Source organism: Arvicola amphibius, chromosome 1 (genome assembly GCF_903992535.2).
Source record: "Arvicola amphibius chromosome 1, mArvAmp1.2, whole genome shotgun sequence".
Lineage (NCBI taxonomy): Eukaryota > Metazoa > Chordata > Mammalia > Rodentia > Cricetidae > Arvicola > Arvicola amphibius.
In genome coordinates this window covers 28832597-28852043 of record NC_052047.1, presented here as the reverse complement: position 1 = coordinate 28852043, position 19447 = coordinate 28832597, and the positions used below count along the sequence as shown (strand labels likewise).

Sequence of the window (19447 nt, the reverse complement as noted above, 5' to 3'; positions counted from 1 at the left end):
TGTTCTATATTCCACGTCATAGTTGTGCCCCGTGACTGTTCTAGTAGGCTTGTTTTCAGTCATGCATTTCTGTTTGCCTAACTTTAATGCATCATGTACTTTGCTATTGTAGGGGTCGTGTTCAATGTCTGGCTTTAAGTCGTAATCCCCCTTGTTTGTTAGACCAGATTTGAAAGTATTTTGTTCTTGCCTAGACCATAAGTTCTTGACTGTGTTAGAATATTATATAAAGGTGCACGTTGGAATCTAGGCAACCTTTTAGTGATGTAACTTTGATAAACTTGTGAAATTGTTTAATGCAAAGAGCATCAGTACTACCCTTGACATGTGAAATGTATGGGGTTTCTCCTACCAAATGTGTAAATCCTCATTACCTCTTTAATTAAGCTTATATAGCAGTGAAGTCTTGATTTTTTTTTTTCCCCGTAATGGGTGTATCTTGTCTATAAAGTGATCTAACTTTGGCTATGCTTGTAGGCCCCTGGGACGTGCATGTGCACAGTGATTTGACGAAGGATCTAGGTTAGTGCTTGTTCCCTTCAGATTTTCATAATACTTGTTGCTTTTAGCCTGATTTCTTCATTTACTTTATTTTATTGTTTTATTTGGTAGATGAAAATGAAGTTGAAAGGCCAGAAGAAGAAAATGCCAGGTTGGTGAACTTTCCTGTTGATGTTTTATGTAGACTGTGATTCTAGCAAGTTGTCAACTGTTTCGTTATAGTTTTTGGCTTAATTACATTTTGACCAAAGTTTGGAGGACTCTTTCTGTTTCAGGACCAAGTCTGTGTTGGTGTCTAGTAGCTTATAAGACAGTTTTTGGCGTTTGCCACCTTTTCACCATTGAGTAACTTTTTACTCTTAACTGAGCTTAGCAGTGGAATATATAATATAGTTGGTCTCTGGGTATTTGATTGTTTTGGTTTTTCTCCCTCCAGACAGGGTTTATCTGTGTAGTCTGCGTAGCCCTGACTTTGGAACTCGATTTGTAGACCAGGCTGGCCTTGAACTCGGAGATCTGTCTGCCTTTGCCTCTTGAGTGCTGGTATTAAAAGCACGCGCCACCACACCTGACTGAATGCTGTTGAATTACTGAGGAAAAAAAAATAGTAGCTGAAAATTACTGCTTTGATAATTTATTACTTGTTTTATCTTTTGCTTTTGGTGTACTTTCTTTTTTATGAGATGGCCCTTACTGTGTGGCCCAGAAATCCCTTTGTAGACAAAGCTGTTTGCAGACAAGGCTGACCTTGAACCCACAGACATAGTATGCCTGATTGCCTCCTGGGTGTTAGGATTAACACTATGCCTGGCTTGGCTGTAATTTTAGTTCTTTTTATTTTTTTAAATTCATAATGGAACTAATTTTGGAAGGGAATCATGCTTACTTCTATACCATGGACACAATAGATGATTTTTTTATATAAGTTGATTTATTTAGTTATATAAACTTTGTATTTTATGGAGTGTGTCCAGGGAACCAAACATTGACACAAAAATTCAGTACAACTCATGCATATAAGTACATGTCTAAATTGGCTTTACTTTTTGATCAGATGACTGTCTGGAATAATGACGGGAGGATTTTTTTGTTTGTTTTTAATTCATGTGCATTGGTGTTTTGCCTGCATGAGTGTGTCAGGTACTCTGGACCTGGAGTTAGAAACAGTTATGAGCTGCCATGCGTGGGTGCTGGGAATTGAACCTGGGTCCTCTGAGAAGAATAGCCAGTTCTCTCCAGGCTGGGGAGGAGTGTTTTAAAAAGAGCAATCAAGGGCTGGAGAAGTGTCTCAGTTGGTGAAATTCGTGCGTCATAAGCTTGTGAACACGAATGAGTCTGTCCTAGGAGAGATTTAGATAGCACAATCTCTCATAGTCACTGTCCATCCTCTCTATACTGGTGAGCACCAGGTTCAGTGAGAGACTGTCGCAAAAAAGAAGAGAAACAAATTGATGTTTTTGTGCCACCACACGACATGCACAGGTGCATGCACGAACTCATACACACATGGGTCACACACAAAAGAATATTTTTATTTTCGAAGTGGAGGGAATAATACTTCCTACCTAGCAGGATAATTCAAAAGGTAGAACGGGGACAGTAAGGGTGTGGAGAAACCGACCATTTACGTATTGCTGATGCTACTGTACAGTAGTGTCCCCTCTAGCAGTTCTGCTCACTTTAACTAACTTAGAGAAGTGAGAACATACGTGAACATGAGAACTTGAACATTAGTGTTCTTAGCATTAATCATAGCTAGTCAGGAAAATGGAGGTAACACACCTATCCACCAACATACAAATGAAGAGATTCTATGCAATGTACTCTTAGGATATTTCATGGTGGGAGGAAATAGAGTGCTGACTTGCTACAACATTAAGAATGTGTTATAGGAAAGAAGCAGCCTCAAAGGACATGTATGATTCAGTACATAAAGTATCCAGAACAAGCAAATCCATAGAGTCAGATTAGCATTGTGGGATACGAGAAAATGGGGTGACTGGTGACACAGATTTCTTTTAGGAGTCTGTGTAACACATTCTAGGATTTGATAACGTAAAGGTTATACCCCTGTAAGTGTAGTCTTTAAATGAGCGGATGTGAGTTATGTCTTAACGAAGTCTCCAAGATGAACATTGTTAGAAATCCATTCTTTTACATCCAAAAAATAGAGTTAAAGCCCACAAGGCGGCTGTATGGAAATGAGGAGCCAAAGTAGAAATGGCGCCGGCAGAGCTGAGATTAGCAGTGTTCTTCCTCCACGCTGTGCTGTATTATCTGAAACTGAATCATATATGTTTGGAGTTTTGTATTTACTTTCTTAAAACGTTGGTAGGGATGTATAGTTTTTGAAAATGATTAAATGGTCAGTGGGGGTTAGTGGCTTAGACCTTTAATCCCAGCACTCGGATGGCAGTGACAGGTGGATCTCTGTGAGTTAGAGGCCAACCTTTACAGAAGAGTTCCAGGACAGCCAGAGCTACACAGCAAACCCCTGTCTCGAACCCCCCCTCAAAATAATTTTTTTGCATATTCATTTAATTAAGTGTCAAGAAGCTGATTACAGGGTAGAATTATAATTAAATACGCATTTTTATGGGTGAATCTTTATATCAGAGTTTTATTATTTAACTACAATTCTAAGTTCGCTTTGATCGGTGTTTGTTTTTTAATTTTATGTGTATTGGTGTTTTCTGTGTGTGTATGTCCATGCACCATGTTTATGTCTGGTGGAAGATAAAAGACATTGGTTCCCCTGGGGCTGCCGTACAGATGGTTGTGAGCTGCCATGTGGGTGTTGAGACTCAAACCTAGGCCCTGGGAGAACAATACATCTCGGAACCACTGAGCCATCTCTCCTTCCTCGAAGTTCACTTTCTCGTTGAACTTTCTTGAATTCTCTGGGACACAGCATGAAAGTTCATTGGAGTTAATCCAGTTCTGCCTTCTTCGAATACTGTTGCCTATATGTGTTGTTAATTTCATTTGAAGAGCTTTGTGTGTCTCATCCCATGGAAGAGCATTTATCTTTAAATTTTTTACTTTTTCAGAAAAATATTCTAATTTTAGCATTATTTAGAGTTATGTTTTAATTGTGATAAGGAGTTGAAAGTTCTAAAGGATTATGTCTAACAGAGAAAGGGTTCAGGCAAAACTAGGATGCAGCTCCTTGCACTAACCCGCCTAGGTCCCTGCTGTTGAATATGCCCATTTTCCTTGTGCCTGGTTCATTGCCGAGGCCCCTGTCCTTGAGCATTGCATTACACTGATTCCAGTGCTGTCGTACATGTGTTCAGGCCTTAGCTGACCACAGAGAAAGCACGCTGAGGGTCTGTTCCCCCTTTCGCATGCATATGCATGCAAACAAGTGAACAAAACTTGTTTCTGGCTCTCTAGAAGTTTATTTATGCAAATCATTAGATTAAGAATTATAGTAGAATATTTATCTTGAGTCCTGTGTTAGGACAGGAAACACTGATGTTTTCAGTTTCTTTCCTAATTTGCTTAATTTAGGTATGTTGTTCTAAATTGTCTCTAGGGAGTATTATAGGAGTGAAGCTTAGGGGAGATAGGCATGACAATGAAAAAAGCATTGAATTTGTCAAAATCTAAGCATTTTACTTTGAAATGATAATAAAATTTTCAAAGACGGGTCAAATCAATTCATTGTTTTGTAAAATAGTTAAAGCCTACTGTTAAGAAACAGTTCTGGAAGTATTATTTTTAGTTAGTTGAGTCTCATGGCAATGTGAATGTTTTCTTGTTAAATGACACAATTTTTGTTGTAAAATGATAGGTCAAATTCACCTTCTAAAAGTAATTAGTTTTAGAATTCATCAAAATTGGCCCTAGAGCTCCTTATTACTGCAAACTAGAGGGTAGTCTTCCATGAAGATAATTTTTTTACTCTTGAAATTTTGTTTTCGATAGAATAAAAGAGCTATTTGATAAGGTATGGAACAGCAAAGCAGGCGGAAGCATGTGTGCTAACTGAGCACTGAAAGAATTATGATCCTATCATGTAGGATTTCATGGGCACCAGGGAGAAGTGAAACTGTATTGTGTAGTATTTGACTATTTTATAGTCCTTGCGCACAGCAGATACTTAATAAAGGTCCACAAGGTAAAAGTGATAAATGCGCAGTGTTAACTTAAACTGTGTCCAACCATCAAATTGTATGTCATTAAGAAATTGTTGGGCAGAAAGTAGTGCTGGGGACCTTTAATCCTAGCATTTAGGAGGCAGAGGTAGGCGGATCTTTTGAGTTTGAGCCCAGCTTGGTGGTGTACATGGTGAGTTCAAGGAGTCTCTCCAAAAATCAAGAAAGCCCCACTCTTGCTTCCATCTGAATACTTGTTCTGTGCACACTAACAGGAAAACCAGACAGATTTACAGGTCTTGTGTTCATCATCCAGTTGGAGATAATAGCTTCAGCAAATCTCAGAGAAACTGTAGTGTGAGCTGTGCTTGAAGCAGCAGCATCCAACCTGTCCTCTCTTCCCTTTTGTTGCAGTGCTAATCCTCCAGCTGGAATTGAAGAGGAAGCTGCTGAAAATGGCGTGTCAAAACCGGTAACATACATATCAGGCTTTGAAATCCAGTTACTCTGATGTTTAAAATCTTTGTTAAGAACTTTAGTTTAGCCGGGCGGTGGTGGCGCACGCCTTTAATCCCAGCACTCGGGAGGCAGAGGCAGGCGGATCTCTGTGAGTTCGAGGCCAGCCTGGTCTACAAGAGCTAGTTCCAGGACAGGCTCTAAAAAAGCTGCAGAGAAACCCTGTCTCGAAAAACCAAAAAAAAAAAAAAAAAAAAAAAAAAAAAAAAAAAAAAAAGAACTTTAGAACTTTAGTTTATTTACAAATAAAACCAACATTTAGCATAACCTTCAGCATCCTGATTGACTTGACCCCATCTTCTGTCAACTACTCCATCTGATATCAAAAGAATATGTAGAGTTAGTGAGGAGAACATATACTGGGAGGACACTTGAGGGGACACAGCAGGTGGAAAGGCTTGCTGTTCATTGTTTTCAAATCACTAAAGAGGTGTAGGTAACAGATGAGTAAGCCTGGCTTGCAAAGCAAATGATGAGTCCGCAATCTGAACTGTCTCTTACAGTTTCTTAGGAATGTTCTCTAAGGCTATACTCCTGACTCGGTGGCTATTGAAATGGTACTTGCTGCCCTCTGAGGGGTGTACATTTTAATTCTGAATGCCACCACCGCCTGGCCTATTTATCTTTCATAAGGTCAATTATTGTAGACCATCAGAGTTGGGATAACAATTTTATAAGCTTGTAATTTTTACTCTAAAACAATTTCAAAAAATACATAATAATAATTTTTTATTCGTTACTATTAAATGCTGAGTTGGATTATTGAATGCATTTTGTAATTGTTGTGTTGGTCTAGAAAGTGACTGAGACAGAAGAGGACAGTGACAGTGACAGCGACGATGATGAGGACGACGTTCATGTCACTATAGGAGACATTAAAACCGGAGCACCACAGTATGGGTAAGTTATTTGTACCCTATTTGGCAGGGGGTCATTTGTGCCATGGTTTGCATATGTAGGGCTGAGGACTCCCTGTAAGAGTCACTTCTGGGTTTCCACTCAGGTGGCTGGGCTTGGCTACAAGTGCCTCTACTCTCGGAGCCACCGTGGCAGCCCTAAGTTATACTTGAATGAATCATGCTTAGCTCGTCCCTGGTTGATTTTATTGATACTGTGTTTTCCGTCTTACCCTGATACAAAAGAACTTGATACAGTTTATAGGTGGTTAGTTACTTTCTGCCTACTGTTAATTCTGTCCGTGGTAATAACCATATCTGATTGCTGCATTTAAAACATTTTTGCTAGAGAATGGGCTAGAATTAGTTCTATGTTAAAAATGGAACACCTAAATTGTCATTTGCATTTTTGTCATTCTTTCCTTTTATTATACAAAACCTTAGTTTAGGTCTTTAATTTTTATATCCTATACAAACTAATGTATTTTTCTTGGCCTTTTAGACCAGTGTGTTTGTTGGTAGCAAGATTTATGTTCCATGAACTGGAACAAGTTAATGGATTATTGCCAACTCAGTGAACACGTAGGGATCGTAAGGGATTGGAAGAAAACACATTAAGATGGATTTTGGTTTTGTTATCATGGTAGAATTAAGTGTTTTGGGTTTTTTTTTTTTTTTAATTAGCTGTATGGCTACTGAAACTTACTTTTTCCTTATCTTTGGGAGTTTGTTTTTAAGGTGATCATTCATCATTTTGAATGGGATGAAGTGGAATCTCAGTGCTGTCCCTGATGGCCAAGATGCTTGTTGGCTATAAGGACTGTTGATTGTTCACTGTTTCATTGTTCCGTGTATGGGTTAGGTTGTATGGGTTTTGGTATTTGCTTGCTTTGAGTTCTTTATATATTCTGTACATTAATTCTCTGCCAGGTGTGTTGTAGACTGTCTCCACTGAGCTGTGAAAGAGTTTGAATTTCATGTAATTCCATTTGAGAACTTGGTAGTGCCTCTTAGTGCCACTTGTTTTCCATAGCATAGCTGTTTGAGAATTTTAAGTTTTATAGTAAGGTCTTTGACCAGATTGATAGACTTTTATTCAGGGTGAGGTATAAAGATTTAGTTTATTCTTCTATAGGTATACATTCAGTTTCTCTAACATCATTTGTTGTAGTGTTGACATCTTTGTTGAAGCTCAGGTGACTATAGTTGTGAGATTATTCCTGAATCCTCTGTTCCATTGATTTAATGCCTGTTTTTGTTATGACTCTGTAGTATTACTTTCAGGGATGGTGATTTTCCTGGGTGTGTAGTATTGCTATTGGGTATGGTGATGCTCCTGGCTCTGTAATATTACCATCAGTTATGGTGATGTTCTTGGCATTGTTCTTGTTTTGGGATTGCAGTGAGATCCTTCATGCTTCCCTATGAATTTTAGAGTTTTTCTTCTTTTGTGAAGAATGTCACTTATTTTGAAAGGATTGTATTAAATCAGATCTGTAGATTGCTGTCGGAAATATTGCCATTTCACAATGAAATTTTTATTGAAAAGGTCTTTCATGTCTTAGTTTTTCTTTTTTCTTTATTTGTTATTTGATTTGGATTGATTTCCTGATTTCTTTTTTTTTCAAAGATTTATTTATTTATTATATATACAATATTCTTTCTGCATGTATGCCTGAAGGCCAGAAGAGGGCACTAGACCTCATTACAGATGGTTGTGAGCCACCATGTGGTTGCTGGGAATTGAACTCAGGACCTTTGGAAGAGCAGGCAATGCTCTTAACCACTGAGCCATCTCTCCAGCCCCCGATTTCCTGATTTCTTTAGGAGTGATACTTATTTTTAAAAAATTAATATTCATTTTATTCCCTGACATCTTCACATATATATAGTATTTTCTGGCTACTGAATTTTCTGGTAGATCATGAAAAGTTGTCCACAAGTATAATCATATTATTTGCTAATGGAGATAGTGTGGCTTCCTCCTTCCACTTTCTTTCCCTTTTCTGAAGCAAAACTTTAAGCCCTATAATGCATAAGCACAAGTATGTTTGATTCCTGACTTTAGTGGAATAATCCCATACTATGTTGGCCATGTGTTTTATGTCATGCTGCTTTGCTGTGTTAAGATACTTTCTTCATATTTCTAAAATCTTAAGTGTTTTTATTGAAGGGATATTGGACTTTATCAAAGGTAAAACATGTAAACAAGACCTATTTAATTTGGCTGTGGTAGGTCTTGAACTCAGAACCTTTTTTGTACATGCTAGGCAAGTACTCCTTCACCACAGCCGACAAAGTTATTGGGCAGAGTAAATGTCGGATTCATCATAGGTCTGATTAGCTTAAATTCTAAAGAAAATGAGCTAAATTAAGTAGCAAGAGTATGATATGAAACATAAATCTTTGAAAGTCTTGAGTATGATCTGAAAGCTTACTAATGTCTTTCTGTTCAATACAAATCATTCTTCCCTGGTCCTGGTCCCTTGAATCCCTTTTTCTCTAGCCCCCAACAGTGTTGAAAACCATTTCAGTTAGCACTAATTCTTGATTTTGATTTTTCTACTCATTCCAGGACAGGCTCCAAAGCCACAGAGAAACTCTGTCTCGAAAAATCAAAAAAAAAAAAAAAAAATGGTATTCTTTTGTTGTTGTTGTTGTTTCTGGTTTTTTTTTTGTTTTTTGTTTTTGTTTTTTTTGAGATAGGGGACTCTCTGTGTAGTTCTGGCTGTCCTGGAACTCTTTTTGTAGACCATGCTCATACTCACAGAGATCACCTATCTTTACCCCTAAGTGCTGGTATTAAAGATGTGCACCAGCGGTAAACTCATTTTTAAAGAAAATTGTATATAAAGTTCATAGCAGCTAAGGTGACTTGCCCAAATTTACACAACTAGTTGTATGTGACCTAGTTTGGTTAACCAGTTATTTGCCACATAAATATATATGTATTCCTGTAGTCACAGCCCAGACAAAGATGTGGAATACTGCAGGTGTCCTGGAAGTTGTCCCTCTTCCCCTTTAATTACTAACCTCCCGTTAACACTGTTCACCTCTCCCTCCTTACAGTCACGTTTCTTCTAAGTGAATTTATTTTTATGAATGAAATACTCTGTGTATTATTGTAAAGAGGTTTGATTGGTGATATAAAATTTGAGAAAGCCTAAAGTGGGGCCGTGGGATTTGGCAATGTGTCAACGAAGGAGCTTTCAGGGCTGTAGGATTTCGAGATGTTAAGGAACTGGGAGATAACAACAAGGGGTTTCTTAAGATTTTTGCTACAGTGGCATATTAAGAGTAGCTGGGAGACTTTTGGGATAGAAAGATGACATTTAAAAAATATTTTAGATGGTAAAAATGGCAGGCCTTATTTAAAAAATTAGTTCTTGGGACTGGAGAGATGGCTTAGCACTTGTTGCAGAGGATGTGGGTTCAATTCCCAGCACTGAGAACGATCCATAACTCCAGTTTAGGGGATCCAGTGCTCTCTTCTAATTTCTTTGGGCACCAAGCACTCTTGTGATGTACATACATGTAGGCAAAATAGTAATACACATAAAATGATCTTAAAAAAAGTTCTTTATCCTATATTTACTAAATAAACTTTATTTGTGAGTGCCAATTCATTCACTTACTATGTGGGATTATAACATACTAATATCTTCCTATTTTGTTATTGTATGTTTTTGAGGTTATTTTTTATTCTATTTTTAGGAGTTATGGAACAGCGCCAGTAAATCTTAATATCAAGGCAGGGGGAAGAGTGTATGGAAATACAGGTAAAATTTGTCTTTGCAGCTGCATCAGTGTGAAGATACGGCATACTATCTCAAATAGATTCTGAATAGAATGTCTCAGTTCTTTTCATGAGAACTGTTTGACCGCCATCTGACACACATAACAAGCAGACTCTTTCTGTGAAAGACAACTCAGACAGCAGGCATTCGGCCTGTTGTGTACTTTGCTTGTTTTAGGACCCTTTAAGAGAAACTTTTCTTTGCTTTATATAAACAGCATTTTAACATTTTAACACATGGGTCGTAGCAGCTCCATTGATGTAGTAGTCTTTTGTTTTTGTTTCCTGAGGCAGGGCCTCATGTAGCCCAGGCTATCCTTAACCTGTCTCTGTACCCACAGTTTGCCTTGAATTCCTAGTCGTCCTGTCTCCATTTCCCAAGTGCATCTCAGAGATGTTTGGCACGTGCTGCCGGGCTAGGCCGCAGTGTCTCAGTCCTAACCTTGCCATGTTGTTCATCCTAAGTTTCATCACAAAGTTTGACTTTATGCAGTTTTATCAGTGGTCACGATGGATGGTAAAGGGACATCTTTGTTTCTTTGTTTTCTAGCTTCTTGATAATGCAGCTTCTTTGCCACTTTTCATTTCTGTAAACTAGGAACCAAAGTCAAAGGGGTAGACCTCGATGCACCTGGCAGCATTAATGGAGTGCCACTCTTGGAAGTAGATTTGGATTCTTTTGAAGATAAACCATGGCGGAAACCTGGTAAGATTATTTGGGATTACATTAATTAATTACATTAATTAATTAATTTTTAGTGTAAAATGATTAAAAAAGTATTTTTGAACAGTAATAGAAAATATTGCCTTGTCAGTGTCCTTTTATTGTCCTAAGCAAATAATTATTCATATAAGTATATATGAAACATATAAAACACTATGGTTTTGTGCCCTAAAAGTATATTTTATCTTTAGGTGCTGATCTTTCTGATTATTTTAATTACGGCTTTAATGAAGACACTTGGAAAGCTTACTGTGAAAAACAGAAGAGGATCCGAATGGGACTTGAAGTTATACCAGTTACTTCAACAACAAATAAGATCACGGTAATAGTAAACCTTCCAGAGTCACCCTTCCTTCTTTACTGTCCCAATATGACTCCCCAAATATTTGAGTCACTTTCCCCCTAAAAAGGCGATTAAATGCTGTATGACAGTTTAATTTTTTTTGTTGTCTTGACCATGTTTGTTTATTTCCCCTTGCTTCCCGTTCAGTTCCATGTTAATGATTATTGTATGTTCTTAGTTGAAATTGCAGACTAGCCACTGCTAGTTTGTCTTTATGTGGCCTATTAATTAAAGATTGTGTGGTATCTTAATGGGGAATATGTTATTTAACTTAGGCCGAAGACTGTACTATGGAAGTTACACCAGGTGCAGAGATCCAAGATGACAGATTCAATCTTTTTAAGGTGAATTTTAGTAAATTATCCTTGGTTGCTCTCATTTTTGTTCTCCAGTCTGCTCCATACCACTGTTCAAGGGAGAAAATTAAAGTGGAAATGGCTATCTTTTCCAAACCTTCAGCTTCCGGGTGACTCACACATGTGTTGATTGTTGTCTACTTTTGCAAGCATGTGAATTTATACTAACCACGCCAAGCAAAACTTCTTTAATGTATGTTGTGACCTAAGGATAGTACATATTTGTAGAATATGAAGGTCATGGCCGCAGGTTCAGCGCTTATTGTGCATCTTAGTCTTATCCTTAGCAAAATTGAAAATTTTTGTTTTCCCAGTTTTTAAAGAAGGGATGCTGTTTATTCTGACACGGAAGTCATTCATGATTAGTAGCTCATAGTTAAGCTGTTTTCAAGAATTTCAGATGTTCTCTGACATCCTCTTAAAATTCGAACAGAGCTTCTGAGTTTTAAAATACTTAAAAGGAATAGGTTCATGTGAGTGAAAAGGTTGATAGGATCATGTGACATCAGATCTGACTTCTGGTTTCTCCAAGCGGGTCCAAAGAATACTACATTTCCATTGCTACTCTTCCTGAGATTTGGCTGGTTAATTTCCTCCTCTTAGCTTTAATTCTTGTGTCTGATGGCACTGGGATTCGTTTGAGTTATATACCTCAGGCACCTTTTGTGGTCTGGATGTAGAACGCTGTGCCCTTTTGGGGGACACCAAAATGCTGCCTTATGCAATGCATGTGCTGTATCTGCAGATATAGCCGCTGTCTGGACACAGTTCTGTATAGAGACTTTAATTTGCATCCTAACAGGTAAGTATTTGGTTCTTGTTCTGTTGTTAATATTTTGAAAGTGCTTAGTAATATTTATTTTAAATGGTCATCAACTTTTTTAGATGTCTGCTCTGTCACTGAATGTTTTGTGGTAGATAATTAGAGCAAATGCATAGACAAGTTTATTAATGAGCTGGTTCATTTCATTTTTCCCCCCATAAGAGGAATGAGAACTATCATTATAAACCATCAACTTGTACATAGTTTTTTTTAAATCTTAGATTTGTAAACAATGAACTTAATAAGAAACTACTAGGGCTGGCTTCTCTTGAAAGTTGTAGATATATTTTACATATAGGCTGTCGAATTTTTAGTTCCTTTTGATTGTTTGAGAGGAAGTCATTTTTTTCTGTTTCTGATTGATTGAGTCATTCTGAATGAATTTTATGGTTATTGTCCAGTGGTTTTCTTGTCTTGACCAGGTGCTTAAATGCTAGTAAATCTATTAGAAATCCTGATTTAGGGATGATTAGTTTCAGTGATTTAATTAGTCAGACACCCCTCTCCCTTTGGTCATATTGTGGTCTGTAGGAAATGGTGGAAATAAAGCCATGAAAAAGACCTTTATTTAAGCCATTGTGCACATTCTGGTGAGTAGTTGGCAGCCGTTAGAAAGCTCTAGAGCAGTAGATATTGTGCAGATCAGATTTTAGGAAAGAAATGGCAGCTGAGTGGACTGTAAGAGAGGTAAAAGGTCGGGGGGGGGGGGTTGATGTATTAAGTAGTATAGGCGTGAAACGAGCATGGTTGCCCTCAGTGGTGACAGGGCCAAGGGATAGACTCCTGGAGAGTCACAGTTTAAGTTCTCTTCCTGTCTACCACAGAGGAAGTCAAAGTCAAGTGAGGAACATCCCCGCAGCCTTTGAAGGCATCCTTCCCTTTTATGTTACAGAAGTTTTGCCAAGAACTGTGGCAGAAAGCAACCTCTAGATACCTTTATATATCTTGATGTGAATAGGTTTTATTGGCTCTCTTGTTTTATTTTGTGTTGGAAAGGAGTCTAGTGTAATGTAGGATGTCCTAGAATTTCTTGCTAGGTAGAGCACTCTGGCTTTAAGTATATAAACCTTGTGTTCTGCCCCAAAGTGCTATAGGATTACAGGCATATGCGACTATATCTGTCTGGCTTTGTTGTTGTTGTTTTGCTTTATTTTTTCCCTGTGACAACTAAAAGATGAATCTTTAGGTATAAAAGCCACTTAGTTAAGTGCAAAAATCTGGTAATTACATAATCTGGGATGAGGAGTAGGAGGAAGTGACCATTAGGAAAAAAAATCAACCACTATCTCTCCTTTTCTCTTTTTTTTTTTTTTTTCATTTTATGATTGGTTTTATTTTCTGTTGAGATAGGGTTTCTCTGAATAGCTCAAGCTAACCTCACACTGGCCATCTTCTTGCTTCAGGCTTCAAAATGCCCAGAGTACTGATGTGTGTCACCATGTGTAGTTTGTAACATTTTCTTAAAAATAGTTTTCTAACCATGTCATACAACATGAACTTACGTATATATGGGAACTTGGCTTGCTTCCTTTTAGTTTTCAAACACCTGGGCTTCATATCTGAAAACCTTTTTTGTATTATTTTTTTTCTGCTTTTCTTTTCATCTCTTATTGATGCATTTCACTGTAGGTGGAGGCTGCTTATTTATTTCCTGCCTGCCCAGACCCAAAATGATCACACAGAAACTATATTAGTTAAAACACTGCTTGGCCTATTAGTTTATGCATATTCCTAGCTAACTCTTACATCTTAAATCAACCCATCTGTATTAATCTGTGCATCACTGTGAGGTCGTGGCCTACTGGCAAGGTTCCAACAGGTTCTGGTGGGTGTTTTTCTCCGTTGGCAACTACATGTTGTCTTTTGACTTTGCTTACTCTTTTTCTACATCTCTGTTCAGATTCTTCTGCCTGGATTTACTCTGTTAAGCCATTGGCCAAAAGCAGCTTCTTTATTAACCAGTGGCAATAAAAACATATTAGTAGCATACCGTGGCAATACCTACATCACTGCAGTAATCCTGTATTCTTGGGTTTGCCCTCATTTTCTATCTCATCTTTTTAGGAGGTTTCTTTTTGATAGTTATTTTTCTACTTAGAGTTTTGTTTTTGCTGTTAAGTTTTTAAATTCCAAGAAGGTTTTCATTTTCAGTCTTTTCTCCAACTCCATCTTTCAGAGGATTTGAATGGTAGACTTATTTTTAATGTTTTTTCCTGCTGTTTTCTTTTTCTTCATAGTCTGTTTTCTTTCTGTTAATTTTTTAGCTTTGTTGTTTTCAGCTTCTGACTTAGACTTTTCTCAGATGTTCTTTGATTGTTTTATTCTTTTTAGTCATTCAGTAAAAGTTGACCCTACAGTCCTTTGGAAGCTCCGTTAATGTGATGAAAACTTAGCAACTGTAGGCTTTTCATAGGATTGCAGATTTGTTTGTGTGCTGTTATCTTTACGATGTTTTCCTATATTATTGTTGTTGTTTCTTTTTGTGGGAATCTGACTTTTAAAAACTCTTCAGTGTGACAAGAGGCATTTGCAGCTCCTCCCAATGTCCAGGAGCTTGAGTGTCAGTGCTTCTGCCTCTGCCTCTGCCGGGATTTCACTGTATTTTGCTTTCTCTTCACTGACTGAGAATTCAGCTTAGTCTACTCAGTTAATTTTCTCATCTTCTTCTAAAGTACCAGGCTTTGTAACATTTACAACTTTCAGTTGTTGTGGGTTGAGATGTGATTGTTTATCGTTTTCATCTGCTTCTTTTTCACCCTAGTATTATTTGGAGATTGATAATTTATATTTTTTTTGTTAATTAGAATTTTAAAAATTTACTAATTTGTGTTATTAAGTATTGCTTATAATATTAAACTTTTATAAATAATGCTATTTTCCAAAAAACTCCAGGATTTTTGTTATAGTGACAGCATAATAATTTGAATGAATATTTAGCTACTTAAAAAAACTTATATTTGTGTGTATGTGTGTGTGTGAGAGAGAGACAGAGACAGAGTAAATATACCTGCACACCTTTGGGACATCAAAGGACAAAATGCTTCTCTCTTTCCATCATGTGGGACCAGAGAAGTGAATTCGGGTCATAAGGCTTGGCAACAGAAGCTTTTTTTACATCTTGCCAACCCTTAGCTTCTCAAGTTTACAAATTGTGGTTAAGATGTGTAAGATCTGTTGTGAACTTGGTTTCAATAATTCAAGTGTATACCATGCACTTATTTCTTGACATGCTAGGTTATGTGAAGCAATAATTTTATGTTCTGGTAGGATAGATTTTGAGTTTGTCATCCTGAGTACATCTGAAGACACAAGTGAGTAGTTAGAATTCAAGGGGAGAAGGAAGTCTGCTAGGGTAGTGAAGGTTTTCAGTATTGTTTAATACGTGTGTTTTGAAGAAATTGTCATAATTAGGAACATAATTAGTTTTTAGTGTGTTTACTCTCTGTCTTCTGTCTTCACTCTTCCTGTTGTAGAGATGCACATATGCATATGCATGTTGTTTAAATACTACCATCCAGTTTTAAGATCTTTTATTCTCTCTCCCACTTATCAAACTGTTTTAGGCTGGTTGGGGAAAGAAAGTGAACATAATAGACATGGACTCTAACCTCTGTAATGGGAAAGCTTGTTATTCAGTTAATAATGATGCCAACAATTAAATATGGTACATTCTGTGTTATTTGAAAGACTGAAGAAGTGAAATTAAAGCAGAATCTCAAAACCAATTAAATAAATTTAATAAAAGGTTTTTGGCTCATCCACATCCTGTTTTCCAGACACTTCTGAAACAGTTTATATGTAGTCGGTGTCTTCAAAAGGTCTTGTTACAGTGACGATAGGCAGATAATATCTATCGTACAGCAATATATTCACATAATGTTGCTAATAAGAAATTTTAGGAGGAAAATAGAAAATCACAGGAGAGAGACTGGGAGTGGGGAAGTAAGGCTACTCCTACTACAGGGATAGTTTGGTTACTTATGGTTACTGGAATGAATATACACTAAGATCCCTTGTGTAGATGCCTGAAACTGGGTAGTACTATACCCTATATACTCTGTCTGCTTCTCCACATGCATATACATATGAAGTTTGACTTCCAAATTAGTCACAGTAAGTGATTAATAATAACAATACAGAGTAATACACTAATAGAAATTATTCCTTTATGCTCAAAATAATTATTGTACTCTAGGTCACAGCAACCTTGGCATATAATGACTTTTCTGTTGAGAGGAAGTATTTGAATCTCTTTGTTGCATCACTATTTTATGCTTAGGAATCATTTTTGTTGTTGTTGTTGTTTTGTTTTGTTTTTGTTTTTTGAGACAGGTTTCTCTGTGTAGTTCTTTTTGGTGCCTGTCCTAATACTAGCTCTTCTAGATCAGGCTGGCCTCGAACTCACAGAGATCTGCCTGACTCTGTGTCTGGAGTGCTGAGTTTAAAAGCATGTACCACCACTGTCCAGCAAATGTGTAGCCCCTGGCCTCAAACTCAGATCCTCCTGCCTCTGCCTCTTTAGCATATCCTACCAGCACCACCAGAACACTGCAGGAATAGTTTTCAAGTTAAGTAAAGGTTCATCAAACATCAGCACTTGACTACCATCACAGTTTTAGTATCCTAAGTGGCTGACTGGTTGATTAATAGCATGCTGATGTATGGATGTGGATGCATTGACAAAGGGATGATTTATGACCCAGGTGAGATGGAATTGGGAAGGTACAGGCTCTGTGTGGCTTATCATATCAGACTGCAGTTTGGGGAATTTTCCACTTGAGTTATTTTAGTCTGTTTTTGGCCCGTAATTGAAAGTAGCAGAGCAATAACATGGGTGAATGATTGTAAATACTGCTCTACTTGAATTAGAGGAATTCATGAGACAATATGGAGAAAGGCTATTCCAAACACAATAGTTAATTCAGAAACCCTGACAAGAGGTGAGGAGCTTATATATCTAAAAGGACAAGAAAAAGACTATCATGATTAGGAGTGGTAAAATGAGTAGAGGAAGAAAAAGAAAGAAGTTCAGAGGGGACGCAGTGCTCGTACTGCACAGGCCGTGTTAGACGTTGTTTTATTCTGGTTGCACTGGGAACAATGGAGAATCTTGAGCAGAGGAGAGACGTGAGTTTGGTTGTGCATAGTGGTGGAGTTGCTTGGCCTTCCATGGCAGAGATCAGAGCAGATGGTGGAGAGTATTCATCACAGTAGCTGATGTGCAACGTGACGGACTTGGCTGGAGGAGAAGTGTCCTGTCAGCTGACGGGCTTTGGTGACATCTTGTATGTTAACATGAGGTTAGAGAATACCTGTAGAGATCCCATTTTAATACTATAAGGAAAATATGGAGATGGTCAGATTAGGGGAAGTTGATAGTTTATGCCACAATAATTTTGAGGTGTCAATTTGACATGCCAAGAAATTGAATATAAATTGCTGGTATTTATGGAGACATTGGGACCTTAACCAGTCCTTTAGGCAGAATAATGTGTCTCTTTTGCATCTTTTACTGCATTTTATTTCTTTAAAGTGTTTGTGTATGTGAGTGTGTGTGTGTGTGTGTGTGTGTGTGGTTTGTTTGGCTGTGTGTCCACACGCATTTGTGAGGGCAGAGGACAGCTTTCAGGTATTGGTTCTTTCCTTTCATGTGGGTCCCAGGCTTGGAAATCAGCACCTTGTGCTCTGACACCTCACTTTCCTTAGACCCTGTTTTTTTTCCATAGCATTTGCTGTATTGGGCTCACAGTTTTTGTTTTCTCTGAGGTTTAGAGTTTTTCTTCCAGTAGTCTGAGCTTTGGGTACAGAATAATAGATAGTTACTGGATGTTTGGTAATTGAATTACTTCCCCTGTCACCATATTCTGGCAATGCTTTTCCCAGGTGTGTATTAAATTCATTTCAATCCTTACTGTCTTGTGTTAGTGATAGTCCTGATATCCCATTAGGGGCTGTACGTTTTAAATGAATTTGCTTTTAGTCAGTAGTAGAGCTCATTTTCCAGTGAACTCGGTGTTGAAGCCTAATTATAGGTCTGTACCAATTGGGTAAAACTGATCACTACTTAATAGAGATCTGACTTTTTAAGTTAATATTTAGCTTTATTTTATTAAAAATTTATTTAGTAATTTTAATATTTTGACTTACATTAGTTTCCCCTTTCATTCCTTTCTCCAACCCTTCCACATATCCCTCTTGCTCTCAAATTCATGGGCTCTGTTTTTTTTAACAATACTTTAAAAATACATTACACATATACATATATTCCTAAATATAACTCACTTAGTCCATATTGTTACTTGTTTGTATATGATTTCAGGGCTGATCATTTGGTATTAGATAACCAATTAGGGGCTCTTCTTTAGAGAAGATCATTTCTCCACTCTCAGCATTTCCCAGTTGCTCATAGGTTGTAAGGACCCTTGAGCTTTACAGCCCTTCTGTGTTCGGAAGCCCGTTGATGTGGTCATTGTCTAGGCAGGCATTTCTAGGAGACATGGTCTCACAGCAAGCTTCCTGTTCCTCTAATTCTTAAAGATCTTTCTGCCCCTCTCTTTCCTTCAAAGATTCTTATGCCCTAGGTACAGAAGGGGAAAGTTTAAGGCTTTCCTTGAACTTGGAAACATGGAGTTATGACCAAGTATATCCTGGACTCATTTACTTTGTTCATAAGCAATTTGTGAATCTCCGTGAGTTACAGTTTATTGGAGTTTCTCGGTGACAAACTGAACGTTTTTGTGATAGGAACATTTTGATCCTTAAATCCATCTTCTATGCATTTTACCTAATGCTGATAGATAGGTCCCTTTTAGTAAATATCCAGGTATGGTTCATTCTTCATGTTTAACATCCTCAGGGCAGATGTTACAGACTTAAAAGTGTCTCGTGCTTGAGTGTCTGTTAAATTAAGCAAAATAGTAAACCCATTTTTCTTTTTGAAGGTACAACAAGGGAGAACTGGAAATTCAGAGAAAGAAGCAGCGCTTCCATCTACAAAAGCTGAGTTTACTTCTCCGCCATCATTGTTCAAGACGGGCCTGCCACCAAGCAGGTTAGTAGACACTACGGCCCCAGCATTAGGATCTTGGTGTTGGGTTTGTGCTGTAAGACTCTGTTAAATATGAAGTCTCCCAGTTTTCTTCCAGTACAAACTGGAACACTCTACTTTTAGTTTGAATTATTATAAAATTTTTCAGGGTGCCATTTTATTTTAAAAAACAAAACACCTGAGTCTGCAAGAAATAAAGCATGGTATAGTTACATTAATCTTCCATGCAGAAGTGGTGACTGCTCATGCTCTTTAATGTGTATATTATTATTAAATAAGGATTTATTGGACTTCCTAGGTAAGATCTATGGACTTAAAGGGATTTTTGTAAAAGAAATCATAGA

The 19447-nt window shown here is 37.5% G+C and overlaps 1 protein-coding gene across 1 annotated transcript in view; it reads left to right on the top strand.

Annotated features, from left to right (window-relative positions):
- Positions 1–19447, top strand: part of Fip1l1 (factor interacting with PAPOLA and CPSF1) — a 63740-nt gene that overhangs the window by 905 nt on the left and 43388 nt on the right. Inside the window, exons 2-9 of the mRNA XM_038319709.1 lie at positions 478–522; positions 613–652; positions 5016–5073; positions 5914–6017; positions 9728–9792; positions 10408–10515; positions 10725–10855; positions 18997–19106. Coding sequence (XP_038175637.1) covers positions 478–522; positions 613–652; positions 5016–5073; positions 5914–6017; positions 9728–9792; positions 10408–10515; positions 10725–10855; positions 18997–19106 — 661 coding nt within the window. The remainder of the gene's footprint in view (positions 1–477; positions 523–612; positions 653–5015; positions 5074–5913; positions 6018–9727; positions 9793–10407; positions 10516–10724; positions 10856–18996; positions 19107–19447) is intronic.